The sequence below is a fragment of the Crocodylus siamensis genome, chromosome 1 (assembly GCF_052110815.1).
Source record: "Crocodylus siamensis isolate JL-2025a chromosome 1, ASM5211081v1, whole genome shotgun sequence".
Classification (NCBI taxonomy): domain Eukaryota; kingdom Metazoa; phylum Chordata; order Crocodylia; family Crocodylidae; genus Crocodylus; species Crocodylus siamensis.
In genome coordinates this window covers 24,158,666-24,178,198 of record NC_143395.1, presented here as the reverse complement: position 1 = coordinate 24,178,198, position 19,533 = coordinate 24,158,666, and the positions used below count along the sequence as shown (strand labels likewise).

The window sequence follows — 19,533 nt, the reverse complement described above, 5'->3', positions numbered from 1 at the left end:
CATTTCTTGACTAGCCAATCCTTAAAAGCAGATTCCTGAAGTGAATTACCACAAGATGTTTGGGAATGTTTCCTTCATTTTCCTCTGAAGCTAGGTGGGTTTTGTGTTTCAATTGCTTTAACATCACTGTCTGACGTGCCTTGTAGACCACAATGACAGTACTTTATGCAATTACCTACCATACTCGCATTCTCAGCTCTTTCTGTGATGCATAAACCAGTTAGACCACCAATTCAAAGCACACTGGAAAGGCAGAAAACCACTGGGGCAAAATGAAACTTTGGGGGGGAAAAAACACCGGTAATACTTATTAAATATACTTGTATACTTGCAACGAAGGAAATAACCTCAGATATACCGAAATATCTAGATTAAGGGACAAATTACCTGAAAGAGCCCTCTTCCTCCCCCTTGTTCAATAAAAGGTAAAATAGATTTAAAAAACTGAGAAGTGGAAACCCTGAGAAGGAGAATATTCTCTTATTTCGCTTCCTCTTAGAAACAAATATCATAAAGCTGTTAAATGCACAGAGAGTTTTCAACATTAGTTCAATTGGTATTACATGTACTTCATGCACAGCACATTTTTAAAATGAGAAGTTGGTAAAATCTCTGTCTCTCTACACACACACACACACACAGACACACAGAGAGCAATTTAAAAAAAAATGTATAATTGTTGTCTTATCTTAGAAGAGCACTTGGGAATCTTATCCAAAACAAAATAGCAAAGGAAACTATGGGTGACTAAGATCAGGCCAGTAGATGGAGAGTTTGGGGGGGAGGGGGTTAACCTAGAAAAGAAATTATATTTTAAATTTTAAAAAGTAGCCCATTCTTAAGTAGTCATCCAAATTCAGTTTTATACCCTGAACAGACACTATTTTAAATTAAAAGCAAGAGTTAAGAAAATAAATTCTTAATTAAAAAAACATGTGTACTTAAATAACATGAATTAGATATGCAATAACCACTGGCCAAATTGCCAAGAACAAGAGAGAACTGCAAGAAAAACATTGCTGGTCTTCTACCAAAAAAGGGGTTTCCTGACACTGTAACAACCTTCTAAAGCCAAGAAAAATCATCATGAACAAAACATAAACATCCCGATGTGTATCAAGGCAAGCCAATCTCCTTTCAGTTCTTTCCTTTCCTTCCATATCTTTCTTTTCCTTAACCATCACGTCTAAGTATTTTAGGAGCTATAATATTTTATTATCTCAAATATTTAAACATATTTATGTTATACTTCAGCACAGGAAACAGTTAAAGACACTGCTTGAACACACTATTTCAACTTCAACAATTAATCACTTTGGTTACATTTATATCACAAATGTACTATTTAAAACAAGGAATGTGATACTAATTGCTATAACATATTTCCCATTACAATGTGTGACAGTGGAGGAATTTCTGGTTTGAGCCATAAATCTCACTGATTTAATAAATTAGATGATTCATAGACATTCTTACCAGCTGCACTTCTCCAAAAGCACCTCTTCCAATCACTTTAACAACATCATAGTCTTCAGCTTTCATTTGTAAAGCTCGAATTTTTTTCACAATTTTCTCATCTAAAGCAAATTAAAAGAATGGTGTCATAAAATACACGTACAATGGAGTGCACATGTTTTTGGAAAAAGATGTGGTCACATAGTTACAACCAGACATTTGAACACAAGCATTAAAACATTCAAAAAGCTTCTGTATTATCTTGATACTGTTTGTTTGGAACTAAAAGCCACTTCCATCTCAGCGAAGAGCAGTTCTCCTTATTTTCCAAAGTGAACACCATTTTGTTTTCAGTTGTATTTCACATAATGCTTTCACTGTAATATAAAATTGACAAGCTTTCAAAAAACTCTAGCTGTTCAGAGAGTCGATGGGCTAAATCTGTGACGTCAGACTTTTAGTGTACTGCCATCCTCCGCTAACCTGATAACAGGAATTGTGAGGAGGACCTGGTACATTCATTCAGCGGCTTAGCAGGTGCAACCTGCTAGCATAAACCTATACAATTCAATAATACTTAAGTGGTTAAGTATAAACCACTTAATATAACACTCAGTAAACCCTTTTTTTAAAATTACAACTCAAGGCTCATTTATACAGGGATATTACCTTGGATAAAAAAATTAGTTAACTCTCAAGGTTGCAATCAAATTACATTGAATTAATGTGTAGGCAAGTGGTGTACACACCACTTTATTCTGCTAACTCAAGATACTTTCCTTGATGGTTGTGTCCACACAACTCTGCACATTTGAATAAACCGCATAGCATTCTTTGCATGTATTCCATAATGCAATATTTCATCGCTCTGCTCTACACACTAATTCTTCTTGAAGTGCATTATGGGATGAGTGTTCAAAGCCAAAATAATCTGGATTGTGACATGTGATAAGGCATTAGGGAACAGTTACAACTTATTGACTGTATTGCATTATTGGTATAAATGTTATTAAAATGTTTAAGTCATGGGCTTTTTAGAGATTGGATTTCTCATTAAACCTTAAAAACTACTTCTTGCAAGAAATAAAAAAAGGGATCTATTAAGGTAAATCCTCAAAGCATCTGTTACATGCAATATGTCAGTTTTGAAGTTTTACCTGTTCCAGCCTCCCACTGGCTTCTAAGAAAAAGAACAGACGCTAGTTTGACCCAATTCAAAAAACTCTTGACAAACAAAACATATTAAACTGCATAAAATAATAGTTCTCTGATCAAGAGAGGGAGATGCATCTGGGAACAGATAGGGGCAAGATTGAACAACAGAACCAGGTCACATGGGAAGAGCTGAAGTAACTTAGACTTTCCAAGGAATCTATGTATGACCACCCATTATGGTAAACACAAACAGAATTTCCTTTGGCTTTAAGGTATATGCTTTCTATTAAATGTTTTTGTCCTGAATAAATAATGTCTTGCTTTAAGAAAAAAATAGTGATCTCTTTTACTGGCCCAGCAAAAAACCCTCAACTCTCTCATACATTTCCTGGACCATCACAGATATAAGACCACTCCAACCCTATTACAATATACAGAATTGCTAGTAAGCAGTAATAGAAGTGAAAGCTAGTAGTGCAGAAATGAAAATAAAGCACAAAGAAAAATCATGAAAGACGAATCATGAGCAAATGAAAAAAAGCTGTCTGGTTGAGTACTGCAGATACAGCTGTAGTTAAACTCTCAAGAGAACTAAAGCAAAGGTGACAAACCCATTATCTTCTGAGGACCACAACAGAAATGATACTCCAAAGCTGTAAAGAGCATTTAGATCTGCAGGAGAGATACTAAGAGAGAGAGTGATCTTGGAGACTACTTCCTGGAGAACAACAGGAATTAGGCCAGCATAAAGCAATATCTATACTACTGCTCCACAGTGGAAAAGGCTGCCATTTTAAGGAAGAAAACTACAGCTAGAGAAAGACTGAGCTTGGAGGCTCAGCAACCAGCTATGCCCAAGACAAACTGCATCAATACAAGCAAGGAGAGAGAATAAAGCAGAAGCAGAAGGAGGATGAAAGAGAAAAAAGGGGGGGTACTAGCACCTAGAGAGAATGCACCAGCATTTCCTATCTTCAGTAATGGGTAAAGACCCTTTATTATCTGCTTCCTCAGGTGGCAAAGACTCTTTATTGTGGCCTGTCTTTAGGGATAGGGTTGACTGATATATTTGCAAGTGATGTGCACTGTGAATTAAGCACACCCTGGGGAATTATGCAATTATGCGCCCAGGCAAATTTGCACATATAATGCATGATCATGCATCATTTTACATAATTTACTGCAGGCAGGCTCTGTGCCTCCACCTCTTCAGGGCTCCCAGCACTCCAGCTGGAAGCCTTATGTGAAGGTACTGAGTGCAGTGGCACATGACTGGAAAGCTGGTAAGTGAGAGGAAGCTCCTGCCCGAAGTGGGGAAGGGGGCCAGGGATTTGTGGATGGATGCGGGCCATCAGACTGGGCCAGCCAGCTCTGTGTCTCCATGTGGGCCTTCCAAGCACTCCAGTGGGAAGCCACATGTGGAGGCAAGCAGGAGCCCATCCGGCCCAATGCTGTGCGACTCTGTGCCTTCATGTGCAGCTTCCCACTGGAGTGCTGCAAGTCCCACATGGAGGCGAGGAGATGGCCCAGCCCAATGGCGTGCAGCTCCTGCCTGCAGTGTCGCAAGCCCCATATGGTGGTATGGAGCCAGCCCAGTCTGATCCAAAGGTATGTGCCAGCAGGTCAGGCCAGCTCTGTGCCACCATGTGGAGCCCCCAGGACTCAGCCAGAGTTACACACCACCGAGAGCTCTGCCTGCCGTAGCCATGAGCACCCCAAGGATGCACCACCTACTGTTGCTGAGCCACCAGCAGCAGAGGCTGTGCACCACTGAGGGGGAGAAGAAGTGTTTGGTGGGAGGCTCACATCCACCCATAAACCCCACACCAATCCACACACATCCCATACATTCCCATAGCCTCCCACACACCCCCACACCTTCACAAAGCCCTCCATACCCCTCATATTCCCACTTCCACGTGCACACCCCATCCCCACCCCAACCATATAAAGTACATGCATACATTTCTAAAGAAGGTTGAAATAGTGTTACATTTAGTTTAATTTGTAAAAAAGTAATTAATTTTGCAATTTTATTTTGTGCGTGTACGATTTTGATTTTTTTTGTGCATACCACTCCCTGCTGTGTAATAAAGGGTGATGTTACCTTACTGGTCTCCATTACCAACAGGAGAAGCTTTCAACCACTTTAATCCATGTGGCCATCTTATCTGAGATACAAAACATACAGGCAGCTGATGCTTGCACCCCAGATGCTAGTACATATTTTACAGCCCATGAATTCTGAACAACTCTCCCCTGCAGGGGAGAGAGGTAAAGTTAATGGGAGACCATTAAAAGGATGAAATTACACTAACTGGAGAACAACAGGAATTAGGCCAGCATAAAGCAATATCTATACTACTGCTCCACAGTGGAAAAGGCTGCCATTTTAAGGAAGAAAACTACAGCTAGAGAAAGACTGAGCTTGGAGGCTCAGCAACCAGCTATGCCCAAGACAAACTGCATCAATACAAGCAAGGAGAGAGAATAAAGCAGAAGCAGAAGGAGGATGAAAGAGAAAAAAGGGGGGGTACTAGCACCTAGAGAGAATGCACCAGCATTTCCTATCTTCAGTAATGGGTAAAGACCCTTTATTATCTGCTTCCTCAGGTGGCAAAGACTCTTTATTGTGGCCTGTCTTTAGGGATAGGGTTGACTGATATATTTGCAAGTGATGTGCACTGTGAATTAAGCACACCCTGGGGAATTATGCAATTATGCGCCCAGGCAAATTTGCACATATAATGCATGATCATGCATCATTTTACATAATTTACTGCAGGCAGGCTCTGTGCCTCCACCTCTTCAGGGCTCCCAGCACTCCAGCTGGAAGCCTTATGTGAAGGTACTGAGTGCAGTGGCACATGACTGGAAAGCTGGTAAGTGAGAGGAAGCTCCTGCCCGAAGTGGGGAAGGGGGCCAGGGATTTGTGGATGGATGCGGGCCATCAGACTGGGCCAGCCAGCTCTGTGTCTCCATGTGGGCCTTCCAAGCACTCCAGTGGGAAGCCACATGTGGAGGCAAGCAGGAGCCCATCCGGCCCAATGCTGTGCGACTCTGTGCCTTCATGTGCAGCTTCCCACTGGAGTGCTGCAAGTCCCACATGGAGGCGAGGAGATGGCCCAGCCCAATGGCGTGCAGCTCCTGCCTGCAGTGTCGCAAGCCCCATATGGTGGTATGGAGCCAGCCCAGTCTGATCCAAAGGTATGTGCCAGCAGGTCAGGCCAGCTCTGTGCCACCATGTGGAGCCCCCAGGACTCAGCCAGAGTTACACACCACCGAGAGCTCTGCCTGCCGTAGCCATGAGCACCCCAAGGATGCACCACCTACTGTTGCTGAGCCACCAGCAGCAGAGGCTGTGCACCACTGAGGGGGAGAAGAAGTGTTTGGTGGGAGGCTCACATCCACCCATAAACCCCACACCAATCCACACACATCCCATACATTCCCATAGCCTCCCACACACCCCCACACCTTCACAAAGCCCTCCATACCCCTCATATTCCCACTTCCACGTGCACACCCCATCCCCACCCCAACCATATAAAGTACATGCATACATTTCTAAAGAAGGTTGAAATAGTGTTACATTTAGTTTAATTTGTAAAAAAGTAATTAATTTTGCAATTTTATTTTGTGCGTGTACGATTTTGATTTTTTTTGTGCATACCACTCCCTGCTGTGTAATAAAGGGTGATGTTACCTTACTGGTCTCCATTACCAACAGGAGAAGCTTTCAACCACTTTAATCCATGTGGCCATCTTATCTGAGATACAAAACATACAGGCAGCTGATGCTTGCACCCCAGATGCTAGTACATATTTTACAGCCCATGAATTCTGAACAACTCTCCCCTGCAGGGGAGAGAGGTAAAGTTAATGGGAGACCATTAAAAGGATGAAATTACACTAACTGTCCAAACTGTAGTCCAGTGGTTCTCAACATTTTTAGACTAAGGCACCCCTCAGAAAATGCCAGTGTTCATTTGTTTTTTGCAATAGAACATTCTGTAGTCAAAGAACTAAGAAACACAAAATGGGCCAGAACGTTTTTAACACTACAGCCATCTGAAACCTCTGGGTTTATCAGGTGAATCAGATTTGCACATCTACCAGTGCTAACCTTGCCTGGAATCCCACAACTCCCTTGAAAGGATCTCAAGGCACCTCTGGGTGCCATGGCACTCTGGTTGAGAAACACTGCTCCAGTCAAACACCATGTAATGAAATCATATCAAATACTGAAAGGGTGTAACACCAGAGAGTAAATGTTACAAATGTGAAAACATCTGGGCTACCTACAGCTCAGGTTTCTGTATTGACACAGATCAGGAATGCTGGCTAGTGGGAGTGTTAGAACATATACCTATGAACTATTTATTGCTTGGAAATTACATTAAAACCTGGGAAAATCTAGTTTTTTCTTATGAAAGAGATGCATGTTTGAATCAGACTCTGACAGCAGTCTACAAAAATGCACATGAAATACATGACAGAAGTCATCCTCTCCTTTTTGCCACAGGTAGGGGGAAGAACTGTTGCACTCAGGTTACCTCCTTAGAGTCTTTGCAAAAAAAGAAATCAGAAGTAGGGAGGGCAGGGAGATGCTTTTACTCCTGGTGTGGCTATGTAAATTAGGTCACTGCCTGCCTTTTTATGAAGGCAGGGTAGATTTGTTGACCTTACAGGCCAACTAAATGAGAGATGTGTAAGCTTTCATAAGCAGCAGCTTATGAAGTGAAAATCTCCCCTTGTCTTCTGCCTGACTTCAGACTAAAATGGCTAACTACCTCCCTGCCTTTATACAAGACAGTGGCTATGGACAAATATACATCTCAGCCATTCTAAAAAGGGCAAGAAAAGGTGTTGCTTGGGAGCATGCAGCAGTTGTTTCTAACTCAGTGGTTCTCAACTAGGATCCTGCAAGACCCTTAAAGGGGTGTTGCAGTCCAGACACAGCCAGATTAAGCTGCCCCACACACCCTGTGTGGAGCCAGATCAGTGTGTACAGCAAAAGCAGGCACTTGTACTTGCATTAGGTAAATCGCTTTGAGGCATGTGTGGCAGTTCCTCCTGGCCTCCACGGCAGCAGCACTCCAGATGCAAAGCACTGCAGAAGGCGAGGCAGTACAACTGTGGTTCTCAACTGGGATGCTACTAAATTCAGAAGAGTTATGGAGGAGTAACTTGAATCTAAAAAGGTTGGAACTACTGTTCTAACAGTTACACTCATGTGAGTCTGTAGCAATACAAGCTAGCTAAGTTGTCCTAACTCTAACCTTGCTTTGTTCAGGGTCAAAGCTGGAGTGGTTTTACTACACTTACATCACTAGAGCAAGGGCAACAAACTCATCAGGCTCAGCAGGTTAGATGACTGGCACAGGGCTGATCCACAGGCTAGATGAGTGACATTCAACACACAGAACTGGTCCAATGTGGGCCTTGTGCTCTGCGTGCAGTGAGCCAGGCCAGTCCAGCACATATGCAGCATGCAGGTCCAGTCTGAAACCCACACATGGCACCACGGGTCAGATATTAAGGCAGGGCTCCATGGGCTAGATTCAGACTGTGTGCACCATGCATCTTTGATATCTCTGTACTAGATAATTACATAGATGTTACAATTGTATCAGAATGACTTGTAGCAGTATCCTCTGGTTAGTCAATGCAATTGTTATGTTTATGTTTGACTATACCCAGTCGGGAACATTGTTGTAGCTGAGATTCCCATCAGATGTAGGAAAACTTAGACAACTATTCCTGCCACAGCTGCTTAAACTACCCCAGACTGGGGAAACTAAGGCAATTAGGAACACTGCCACCAACATGTACAAGAATGAGAAAACCCTAAAAAAAAATTAAGTAACTGCTTAGGAGTTTGCAGAAGGACCAACAATCAAGGAGGAAGGGGATGCTCCATGACAGCCTGAGGTCTGTGAAAATGTGGATGACTTTAAGCAGCATGAGAGAAAAACACCCCCCAAAACTTCTCATCTCATCTCAGCTAGGGAGGAAGACAACTCCATAACGCTCACACACACAAGAAAAAAACCAGTTAGAAGTGGTGGGAGGTGGCTCACTCACTGCCTCCTCTCCCCAAGGAAACTCTTAATGATGACACTGGGATTTCCTACATCCTGACCTACAGGGCAGAGGAGGAGTTTTGACCTTCCAGAAGAATAAAAGATACTCCTTTGTCAGTGGTTTGGGTTAAAAAGTACCTTCAAAGGAACCTGGCACATCCCAGTTTCTCAGTCAGACCAAGGAGGAAACCCCTAAGCTACAGTCATGGCAGCTCAAAGTTTGAGGGGAAAAAGTCATCAACTGTGTTTTGTATCAGCCAGATGAGAGATGGGAGTGGAAGGACTAAGTCTCAGCTTTGTACACAATGGTTCTGAGATCACAGAAGTAAATAGGGTTAATGTCCACATAGTCGCACATGGGATAGTTTTCAAACAAGTGAGCACTATTTAGTTTTACTGATTAATACATGAATTAAATGACATTTAAAATTATGACAGTAATAAAAAAGTAGTATAGACTTTCCCAAGACGCTGGACTCATAACTCATTTTAATACTCTACATGATTTGTAAATTATTTTTTCTCTTACTATAAATGCCTTGTTGGGCATATAAATCTAGAATTAAATAAATAAATAGTAGGCAGTCTTTCCTATGTCCTCCTTGAAAGGGGGGGATGCAAGAAATGATGGAATCATGGAATATTTGAAGGCTACTGTGTTCCCTGTACAAATACTACATGTATCATTATAGACTTATTAATGATTGTATCTCTAGCTAAATAGTTAAGAAAAATGGTTCCTGACGGATCTAAAAAAAGACAATGGGAAGTAATGAAAGTAAATCTCCAACACTGGCATGTTACAGACAACAAGTGTTTTGGCATTTCACCCTTTCCCCACTCCCTCTTTTCCCACTGCTTGGAAGGGGGACAGAGGCAGTAAGTGCGGCCAATGGTCATGAGAAATAAAACTTTAAAGCTTTAAGTCTTTAAGTGGCACAGACACTATTTTGAGCATCCTGGTGAGATAGAAGATTAAATGCTGAGCAGATGGAGAGAGTCTCCTAGCTCTGCTCAACTTGGCAGAGAACAGCCACTGCCTGGAAAAACATATCATAATACATAATGCATAGGGGGATTTAATTACATTTCTCATAATGCTTTCTGGTACAGCTCTTATCTATATCATTTTCATGTTGGCTGTTAATGGAACTTCCCTTCAAGGCAATTACACAAGGAACCATCAAGGCAAACAGCCATATTGGAATGTCTGAATCTGCCAAATTATATTGGATCTTGGCTATCAAAAACAAGTTAGTTCTTCTTGATGACTACAATACATGTGGGATCATAAAACTTACCCTAAGGCCTAGGACACCCACTTTATCATCCCAGGTACTTCATCATTTACAAAAATACAATCCCAAGTAGTGAGAATTACAGAGTTCACACTTGTCTTCACGGATCTCCTTTATTCTGACTTAGTACTAGTAAAGTTCAAGTGTGTCCCCTCTTCTTCATTAGCTTTAACAACTTCTCGTAGATGAGTGCATTAGTGACTTCTCCAGAGAGAGATGGGTTTCTGTCTAGAAAGCTATATGTCAATCTAGGAGCTCTACAGAGAGCTATGAAAGAGGCCTGCACATGATGAGAAACAGGGCTGCCATAACATGCAACTGAAAGTGTATGAACAAATTACTACCTGGTATCAAAAAAGAGCTAGCATTTAACTGGAGAGTCAACATCTAGGCAAGAATGAATGGGGAGCAAGCAATGGAAGGCACCAGACAGCCTGAGTTGGGTATGAAGCAACACAGTGTAGTACAGCAGCTCAAAGACTGCCAAAAGGTATAGTAGTTATGAACACATCCATATCAACCCTAAAGCAATAAATGCATTGCAAAAATTAGTCACTCCTGTTCCAAGGAGAATTACTTGCTGCAACTTAAAGAAGCCAAATAAGTCGCTTAAAAAAAAAAAAAAAAAAAAAAAGGGTGTGGATGCAAGTTACAGTTAATCCAATGCAATGCACATAGGCACAGAAGTGCTCAGTAAACTCCAGAATTATGTTCACAATGAACTTTTAGGAAAAATTATTTAATGTGGACGAGACCTCAAAGATACATATTGAACAGACCTTGTAGCCAAACTACAGGGCTTTGAAAGCTTTTTGAATATGGTAGAAGGACTCCTGGCATAACCAAAAAGATAAATATAGTAAGATTTCATAATAATATGTCGCTTCATATACTGGCATTCTATTTACTACAGAATACAATAAAACCTCAGTAATAACAACTGAGAGACATGTATAAGAAAAATAAGTGTTAGATGGCACTTACAAATATTTTGTTAATACAGGTTTCCCTCGCCAACCATGGTTTTGAGAATCCATGCTTAATATTCTATATAGCATTTTGGCTGCCACAGTGTACATTTCTAAGTAACAATGGTTTTCTGTGGCTGCGCACCAGCCTGCCACCTGCTATTTTTCCTGTAAGCCTTTTGTCTTGCCAACCACGGTTTTGCTAACCACAGGAACTTTCAGGAACCTAACCCCAGCGGTTGGTGAGGAAAACCTGTATACTAAAGTTTTAGCAATAAAACAGCATAAGAGCAACTGGATATTAAGACTGTACTGAGAAAAAAATTTATGTACAGTATACAGCTCAGCGTGATGGCAAAGTGAGTAATATATTGTATTTCTGGTCATTTCACTTCAAAGGCTGTTTTATTAAAGTCATATCAGCATCAGAGATGTATAAAAGCAACTTACATCTATTTAAGAAATTATCTATGTTCTTGTTTTTCCTCAGTGCTGGATAATCCAGATCAAGAACCAATGAATTCAGGCCATCCTGTAAAATAAATAAATAAATAAATGAAAATAAGTTTGTTATAATCACGTACCTGGAACTTCCAAAATTAAAAGTTCTCCAAATTACTGTAATAGCTGAAGTTCTATATAACACAAGCACAGACTACAAACCTATCATGCAAATTAAATTACCTGGAGGGACTTATTGCCACAGGATGCTATAGAAGAGAACATAACTAGATTCCAAAAAGTAATCAGGCATACTTTTAGAGGATAGGCTCATCAAGGACCAACCCCAACAGTCAGTATGAACTCCCAGCTCAGTAGTTCCCTAAACCTATGACTGCTGGTAACTGAAAAGTTATGGCGAGATACAGAAACTTGATCAGTCTACTCCTGCCCTATTTCTTATAGTCTAAAGCAGTGGATTTTAGCCTGTGGTCCATGGACCCCTAGGTCTAGGGTGTTCGTGAAAGATGACTCTGATCAGTCAGACGTATGTAAATACACCACACTTGCAATTCAGAGTGGTCCACACGTCCATTAAAACTTTTTTAGGGGTCCACAAATGAAAAAAAGGTTGAAAACCACTGCTCTAAAGAATATGCAACTTGCCAAGGTGAGAGATTGGATACAGGGCTGGATGGATCCTTGGTCTCACCTAGTATGTCATTTCTTAAATTACACCCTGGGGAATTATGCAATTATGTGCCCACACAATTTTGTGCATAAAAGGCATTAATGCACATAATTGCATAATTTAGCATAATTTAACTGCTACAAGTTCTGTGCCTCCACCTCCATGATGTGGAGCTGCGTGACTAGACAGCTAGGTAAGTGGGGAGGGAAGCTTCTGCCTGCAAGGAAGGGGGGGGGGGGGGGGGGGAAGGAGGATGTAGGGTTTGTGAGCGGTAGAAGTGTACCAGTACAAATCAGTCCGATATCAGATCAGTACCAATATATAAGAAAACTGGCTGCATCAGATATCAGCCAATGGGGCCAATGATTTGGCCGATAAACTCCCATGCTGTGCGCAGCTGCAGGGCAGCACTCAGGCAGTGAGGAACATAGTCAGCAGCATGGAGAGCTGCCTCCAGCTGGTAAGTTTAGTGTGGCGGAAAGGGAGGGAGGAAGAAGGGGTGGGGGGCAAATCAGCATCCACTGAGGTGAGGGAGCAGGGGCAGGCACTGTCCAGGTGGGGCTGAGGGTGTGTGGAACTGCAGCATGTGGGGGAGGCAGCTCCCACTGCTGCCTACATCCCAGGAGGGCACAGGGGTGGGGGGGGTGCCCCCTGGATCCGAGGGGTTGGTTGCAGCCAGGGCTGCATGGGGCTCTTCTTGGCAGGGGCTGGGCTTGGTCCAGGTGCTGGCGGCGCTGGGAGGATGCTGCATCCACCGCAAATTTCACTGCCACTCCGCTCCCAGTGCCACCGCTGCCAGCCACCTCGGCTCAATGCCCCTCCTCCACCCATGCGACAGAAAGAGCTGGGGCTGAGCCAGGTGGTTGGCGGTGGTGCCACTGGGAGTGGAGTGGCAGCAAAATTTGGGGTGGATGCAGCATCCTCCCAGTGCCCCCAGTGCCCACTCTGAGCCCAGCTCCTGCCAAGAAGAGACCTAAGCAGCCCCATCTGCAGCCCACCCAAAGATCTGGGGTGCACACGATTCCCCATGCCCTCCTAGGGTACAAGCAGCAGCAGGAGCTGCCTCCCCCCACGAGCCGTGGCTCTGCACTCCCTTGCCTTGCCTAGGCAGCGCCTGCCCCTGCCCCCTCTATAACTGTGGGGGGCATTGATCTGCCCAGCCCCCCACACCTCTTCCCTCCCCCCTCCCCTTCCACCACACCAGACTTACCAGCTGGAGGCAGCTATGTTGGAAATTGGATTGGTATTGGCCAACATGCCTCCTTAAATATTGGTTAATCAATATCAGCCCTAAAAAGCTCTATCAGTGCAACCCTAGTTGGTAGGTACAGGCTGCGCACCATCAGGCCAGGCCAGCTCAGTGCCTCCACCTGGGTCTGCCAGCTCTCCATTAGGAAGCCACATGTGGAGGCCAGCAGAAACCTGCCCTGCCCTAGGACATGCGACACCAGGCCTCCACGTGCAGTTTCTCACCGGAGTGCTGGAAGCCCTACATGCATCTGGGAGCTGTGCAACACTGGTCCAGGTGGGAGGCCACACATGGAGTCGTGTGCCGTCAGGCCAGGCAGGCTTCTGCTCGCCTCCACATACAGCTTGCCGCTGGAGTGCTAGAAGCCCCATGTGGAAGCATGAAGCCCATCCGGACCGATGACGCATGGCTTCTGGTCCACAAGCCACAGGGCTGGGCCAGCAGGCTCTGTGCCTCCACGTGGGGATTCTAGCACTCCAGCAGGAAGCCGCACATGGAGGCACAGAGCCTGCCTGGCCCAACGCCATGCAGCTCTGACCTGCAGTGCCACAAGCCCCACAGGCAAGCATTAAGCCAGCCTGGTCTGGTCTGAAGGCGTGTGCCAGAAAGCCGGGCCAATTCCATGCCAGGATGTGCAGGCCCTGGGAATCAACCAGAGACACGCACCACCAGGGGCTCTGCTGGCTGCAGCCATGAGCACCCTAAGGACCTGCTGCTGCTGAGCCACTAGCAGTGGGGGCAGCGCACCATAGGAGAGTATTTGGGGGACCCCCGCACCTCCCCAACCTTTACAAATCCTCCCCCCACACAAATGCCCCACCCCCACTCACAACACTACAAAAGTACCTGCATTTATTCCTAAAGTAGGTTTAAATAGTGTTATATTTAATTTGTAAAACAAAATTTTAAACAGTAATTAATTTTGCATAATTTTGAGCTCTGCACATAATTTTGAACTTTTTAGCACATAATTCCCTGGGGTATATTAAATGCAGACATATTATATAGAAGGCCAGAGGGCTACATTAGGTGCAAGAAAAACAACCGTAGTCTTATCATTCAAATTCACTGAAACAATCATTTCACTGGAACTCATAGATTCATAGCAGTAGTGTTGGAAGGGACCTTGTAGATCTTCAAGTCCTACCCCACCCCGCCCCCGCCTGGGCAGGAGAAAAACTGGGCTCCAGCCAGGTAGGCATCAAGCCTCCTCTTAAAGATCCCCAGGGTAGGAGCCAGCACCACTTACCTTGGAAGTTGGTTCCAGCTCCTAGCCGCCCTAACTGTGAAGTAGTTCATGCGGATGTGTAATCTAAACCTACTCTCCAACAACTTGTGGCCATTATTCCTTGTTATGCCAGGGGGCGCTAGGGGAAACAACTTCTCTCCCAAACTCTTCTGGTCCCCCCTAGTGAGTTTATAGACAGTCACCAGGTCCCCCCTCAGCCTAATCTTGTGAAGGCTGAACAGGTTTACGTCTCACAGTCTCTCATCGTACGGTCTGCCTTGATGTCCCCAGATCATGTGGGCGGTCCTCATCTGGACCCTCTCAATGTTGTCCACATCCCTCCTGAAGTGGGGCGCACAGAACTGGACACAGTACTCCAGCTGTGGCCTGGCCAGTGTCACGTAGAGGGGGAGCATCACCTCCTTGGCCCTACTTGAGATGCACCTGTGGATGCACAACAAGGTCAGGTTAGCCCTGCCAACTGACCTCCATTGTTGGCCCATGTTCATCTTGAAGTCACTAACAACTCCAAGATCCTTTTCTGCCTCTGTGATCTCAAGAAGTGAGTTTCCCATTCTATAAGTGTGCTGCTGGCTACTACTGCCCAAGTGCAGGACTGAAACGCATCCCGTTATTGTTAGCCCACTCATATAACCTATCCAAGTCTTGTTGCAGTCTTTCCCGCCCAACTAGCGTGCTCACCTCACCCCAAATTTTGGTATCATCAGCAAATTTAAACAGGTTGCTTTTCACCCTGTCGTCCAAATCACTGATGACGAAATTGAACAGCGCAGGCACAAGGACCGAGCCCTGGGGGATTCCGCTGCCCACTTCCCCCTCGGTCAAATACGACCTGCCCACCACCACCCTCTGAGTACGACCCTTCAGCCAATCTGCAATCCATCCGACGGTGTCGGAATCAATGCCACAGTCGCCTAGTTTAATGAGGATGGGGTGGGAGATGGTGTCAAAGTCCTTGCTGAACTCGAGAAAGACTACGTCCACGGCAACACCTGCATCCATTGCCTTTGTGACCTGATCATAAAAGGCAATCAGGGTGGTCTGACATGACCTTCCCCTAATGAAACCATGCTGGTTGCCCCTGAGCATCATCCTGAAGCCAGACCATCGCAGATGTGCTCCTTGAGGATCTTCTCAAAGAGCTTCCCCAGGATTGAGGTAAGACTGATAGGCCAATAGTTGCCTGGGTCCTCCTTCCTCCCTTTTTTAAAGATGGGGACCACACTGGCTATCTTCCAATCATCTGGCACCTGGCCTGAGCACCACGAGTGCTCGTAAAGCCGTGCCAAAGGCCCTGCTAGCTCCCTCAACATCCTGGGGTGGAGAGCATCTGGACCCGCTGATCTGAACACGTTCAGCCTCTCCAGAAGCTCTCTAACCCAGTCCTCCCCAACCTGAGGTCTGGAAGTGTTCCCTTCAAGTCTGCCTTGCATCACGGTGGGGAAGTCTCGGTCCCTGGACAAGAAAACGGAAGTGAAGAATTGGTTAAAGAGGTCTGCTTTCTCCTCTGGCGCAACCACCAGATTGCCCAGAGGATCTTGCAGGGGCCCCACATTTCCTGGTGCTTTCTTCATCCTCCCGATATATTTGAAAAAGGGAATGTGCTTTCTTCATCCTCCCGATATATTTGAAAACTACTCTACCTCATTCAGTTCCTCCATAGGAAACAAAAAAACCTGTTTTGGTACCTTGATGAATGGGCAGCAAAGAGCTCTGCAAAAATCTAGTGCTACAGAAACAAAGAATATTTATAAAATGCATCCCTTCTCTAAGGAAAGTATATTAACTGGATTCCAGAATTCAAGCGCAATAGGGAATTTTCTCAAACGCAGATTTGCTGTTTTCAAAAGAATAAGAGAAAGATTAATAAAGGACATTTTGTATACCTAGATCAGGGGTAGGCAAAATACAGCCTGCATGTCAGATCCGACCCACCAGGTGATTTAAATCAGCCTGCAGGCAACCACCAATTAATTGTACCCACCCACCCCATGTGCTTGACTCTCACACTCGTGTGCGGGAAGGCCCTGGCCCTGGCCAGCACACAGCGCTTCTGGGCAGGGCCACTGCTGCAGTTGCTGGGGATACTTGTTCAGCTTGTCTGGCCTCCAGCAGCTGCTCATTTGCTCTGGGCAGCAGGTAGGGAAGCTGCAGCTGGGCAGGAGTGCAGAGTGTGGGGCTGGGGCTGGCAGGAGTGGCAGGAGCACAGAGCTCAGGTGAACAGGGTGTAGATGCGTGGGAGGTGGGAATTCCCGCCCCCCCCCACACACACACACACACCCTCCCACAGGGGACAGCCCCCACTGCCAGCAGCAGCAGGCAGCTGGCCCTCAGGGTGCTCATGGCCCACGTAGGTGCAGCTGCCTGGTGGCATGTGGCTCCAGCTGCACACGGTGGCAAGGAGCGGAGCCAGGCGAGCTGCTTCTATTTTGCAGGGCTCACATGCAGCTCCCAGCTCTTGCACATCAGCAAGCGATGGAGCTGGTTGCCTGGCCCTGCTCCCTGCCACCACATCCAAGTCCTGGGACTTCACCAGGACATGCAGGTCATCGCTCAGGCATCAGGACTGATGGGTATAGACCATGTGACTGCACACAGCCCCAAAATATGGAACAAGCTGGCAACTCTTGCTACATAACATTGATCCCAAGCATACAGTTGTCGTAACCAAATGAGAAAACATGAATAAATTACTGTGTATGTGTGTGTGTGGGGGGGTGTTATTATGTATAATAATGATAAAAAACTTGTATCAGCCATTTAAGTTCTTCTTAGCACTGGCAACATCTCATAGCTACTATACATACATGAATTACTGCCATTACAGAACACACAAATACATTCACTATTCTGCCTGAACCATAGATCATTTGGCATTCAGGAAAAAACTTTCCCCCACTCCTGTAACTTTTTTTTCCTACTACAAATTGGGCTTTAATATGTAATCTCAGGTCCTTCCAATTTCTTAGGGCTTCTATGATTTAACCAAAGAGATGCATTACGTATACACTGATCAAACTGAGATCAACCTACAGGGCTACAGAGTGTCCTCCTCTCAGTAACAACAGACTAACATAATGACCAAAAATGTATTTTTTTTCAGTTGCCACAGTTTGACTTGTACTGCAATAGCATGCGTCTGTGAACAGCTCCTGGGAAGAGGCTATTTCTGATGTAACATCCAATAAAATTATTATTAAAATGTGTTTGTCTGGCTAAAAATTATAAAATAGAGCCAAACCACTAAGACGTAATCCAGATACTGAAGGCTATTAAAATGTGCATGCACGTGCACACACAAAGCACAATCCAGGTGTCTACAGATTTTACTGTATTAGAAAGTGTAAAAAAAAATAGTTATTTACATGCTTTGAGCCCACTGGGTTGAGAAGCAATTTTATATTCTTTGAGTGCAATTAAAAAAAAAAAAGTTATCAATGCATTCCTCACTGCATGAAAAAACTTGATAAATTCCTGAATTTTACCAGATGGGTACACTCAAAACGGGGGCAGGCAAGTTACAGCCTGCCAGGCCATTCTATCTGGCCCATGGGGCACATACATAATGAATATTTATCTGCTCCAGGCTCCATGTCAAATCTGACAGGAGCCCGGGGCAGCAGGAACCAAGGGAAGCTGGCAGGAGTCAGGAGAAAGGCCAGCCCCCTCCCCACCAACCTGGAAGTGTCTGCCTGAGGCTGCTTTCCCTGCAGTAGCTGCTCTGGCACCACATGGCCCTGCTGGACCAGAGGAGCAGGGGAACCAGTATCCCAGGGCTTGCGGGGGGCACCCAATGAGGGAGGGGGAAAGAAAGAGCAATGAGGCAAGCACACAGTGTGTGCGTGGGGAGGTGGGGGGAGGCAAGCACTGTGTGTAGGTGTGTTCAGAGGGTGAGTCCCGCAAGCACCCCCCACCATACACATCCATCCATATCCTCCTTTGCACTACCATATAGGCAGACCCCCACAGCCCAGCCACTCTCCCCCGCCACACACAACCCACCACAAACCCCATACCTACCCACACTCCACATATCCACACACACACACCCACCCACATGCTCCTTCACTGTGTACCCACCCCACCACAACACCCCCACCCACCCACACCTTCCCCCACACACCCACATTCCCACTCCCCCCACAATTTACAAGAGTAAGACTTCATATTTAGTTATTGTGCTATCACTTCTATATACACACTTCACAAACACATGTATAATCAGGACAAAAAGATTTTTTAAATCAAATTAATGAATGTTGTAGATGTTTGATTTTTAGAATATAATTTGGTAGGGAAGGACTTCTGGTGGCAAAGGCTGGGGACTAAGGGGAAGGACTTCTGGTCCCAAGATGGCAACCAGGGGGTGGGGTACCTGTCAAGGGGTCGAGGTACCCATGAGGCCCTCGACAACTTGCCAAAACTCAGTAAGTGGCCTTCTGCCCAAAATTATTGCCCTCTCCCCGACTTAAAATAACTGATCAACTGTACAGAGCTGACCTAGTAGGTCATAAACAACCAGCTATTACACCTCCTTGCATGAGAGATAATGCAAGAGTTTTTTGTTTTTTTTTTTTAAAAGACAGTTTATGCCCTAAACCAGCCTTTGTAAACATTGCGTTCAAGCCTCAATATCATAAAATGTTAGGTGATAAACATTACATTAAAATACAGCAGGAAACTTAGGTTGTATATAAAATGCACTAGCATCTTAGTATAAAAATGCAAATTGAACAAAACATAATGCTGAGATGGAGGCATTGTGAACTCAAGAGTAGGCTGGGATATCAATTTGAAATAATGAGCTGCACATGTTTGTTAAGGACCCTCAACCACCCAAATACTACTAGTGCAAAGCTTTGAGCCTCACAGAGCTGAAGAGGAACACCTGAAACAGACTGAAAAAGCAGGTTGTTCCACTCCTTAAAATATCAAACGCTA

General features: G+C 44.9%; 1 protein-coding gene across 1 annotated transcript in view; it reads right to left on the bottom strand.

The window, feature by feature from the left end:
- ROCK2 (Rho associated coiled-coil containing protein kinase 2) overlaps positions 1-19,533 on the bottom strand; it is a 170,819-nt gene that overhangs the window by 85,539 nt on the left and 65,747 nt on the right. The window contains exons 2-3 of the mRNA XM_090032090.1: positions 11,413-11,494; positions 1,477-1,577 (exon numbers count right to left, since the gene is read on the bottom strand). Coding sequence (XP_089888216.1) covers positions 1,477-1,577; positions 11,413-11,494 — 183 coding nt within the window. The remainder of the gene's footprint in view (positions 1-1,476; positions 1,578-11,412; positions 11,495-19,533) is intronic.